General features: G+C 52.3%; 1 protein-coding gene across 1 annotated transcript in view; it reads left to right on the forward strand.

The window, feature by feature from the left end:
* Window positions 1-534: 534 nt before the first annotated feature.
* The window catches only part of LOC122542059 (ammonium transporter Rh type B-like), a 15,027-nt gene continuing 14,536 nt past the window's right edge, over window positions 535-1,025 (forward strand). Inside the window, exon 1 of the mRNA XM_043679349.1 lies at window positions 535-879. Within this exon, the coding sequence (XP_043535284.1) occupies window positions 690-879 (190 nt within the window). The 5' untranslated portion in view covers window positions 535-689. The remainder of the gene's footprint in view (window positions 880-1,025) is intronic.

Genomic DNA, 1,025 nt, shown 5'->3' on the forward strand with positions numbered 1-1,025 from the left:
ACACCATTGAACGTCAAGGGGGTGATGGTTAGATTCTCTCTCAGTGGTAACCACCAGGATGTTGGTAATGGGGTGTTTCAGTGAGGGTAACGCCATTGAACATCAAGGGGGTGATGGTTAGATTCTCTCTTGTTGGAGTTGGTCATTGTGTGGCACCAGTGTTACCCGCCTGTTATTAACCAAACCCTGGACTGATCTCATTGCACCCGGGCAGGGGGGGGATGGCCTTGGTGTGGTGTGATGCTGTCACCTCTCTGGAGTTTGTCTGTTGCAAGTCGGTGGGAAAATGAAAATGACCTGGAATTGGGCGCCCTCTTGGACAAAGAGGCAAATACCAGAGGAAGCGTCGGGGGCCAGTGAAGACAGGACCGGAACAGTCCCTTCGAGGTTTGCGAGCAGAGCACAAGGGGCCGAATGGCAAGTGTTGGGCACACCCTTCGTTGTTTGCAAATTGGATTGTTTGCAAACCTGACAAGATAAAGTGGGCGTGAATTTGGCTCAGTCTGTAGCCTGTACGGGAATATAAATAGATTGTTCCCTGCCTGTCTGTGTGCTATCTGCGTGTCGGTGCTCTGAGAGCAGACAGAAGGGTTTCGTCTCTCTGTGTCCGTGTGAGCGGCGATCCCGTGGGATTTTGCAGACTTCCCTGCTGGCTAGTCCGGAGAGCCCGTGTGCACAGAGTTCTGACCATGGGCAGCACGTCGACCAACATGCGCCTGAAACTGCCCCTGCTCTGCCTGCTGCAGGAGATCCTGCTCATCATCCTCTTCGCTGTTTTTGTCCGTTATGATGGTGACACCGACCCCAGGGAGTGGTTCAGACTGAAGGCACAGGACAACATCACCGACAGCGACAATGCTTTCTACTTTAGGTATCCCAGTGAGTGAAGCCCACCCATACGAATAGCCTCAAATGTCTTCTTTCTCTCTCTCTCTCTCTCTCTCTCACACATACACACAGTCTCTCCCTCTTTCTCTGTCTCACACACAGTCTCTCTCTCTCTCTCTCACACACACACAGTCTCA

Source organism: Chiloscyllium plagiosum, chromosome 39, assembly GCF_004010195.1.
Source record: "Chiloscyllium plagiosum isolate BGI_BamShark_2017 chromosome 39, ASM401019v2, whole genome shotgun sequence".
Taxonomy (NCBI): domain Eukaryota; kingdom Metazoa; phylum Chordata; class Chondrichthyes; order Orectolobiformes; family Hemiscylliidae; genus Chiloscyllium; species Chiloscyllium plagiosum.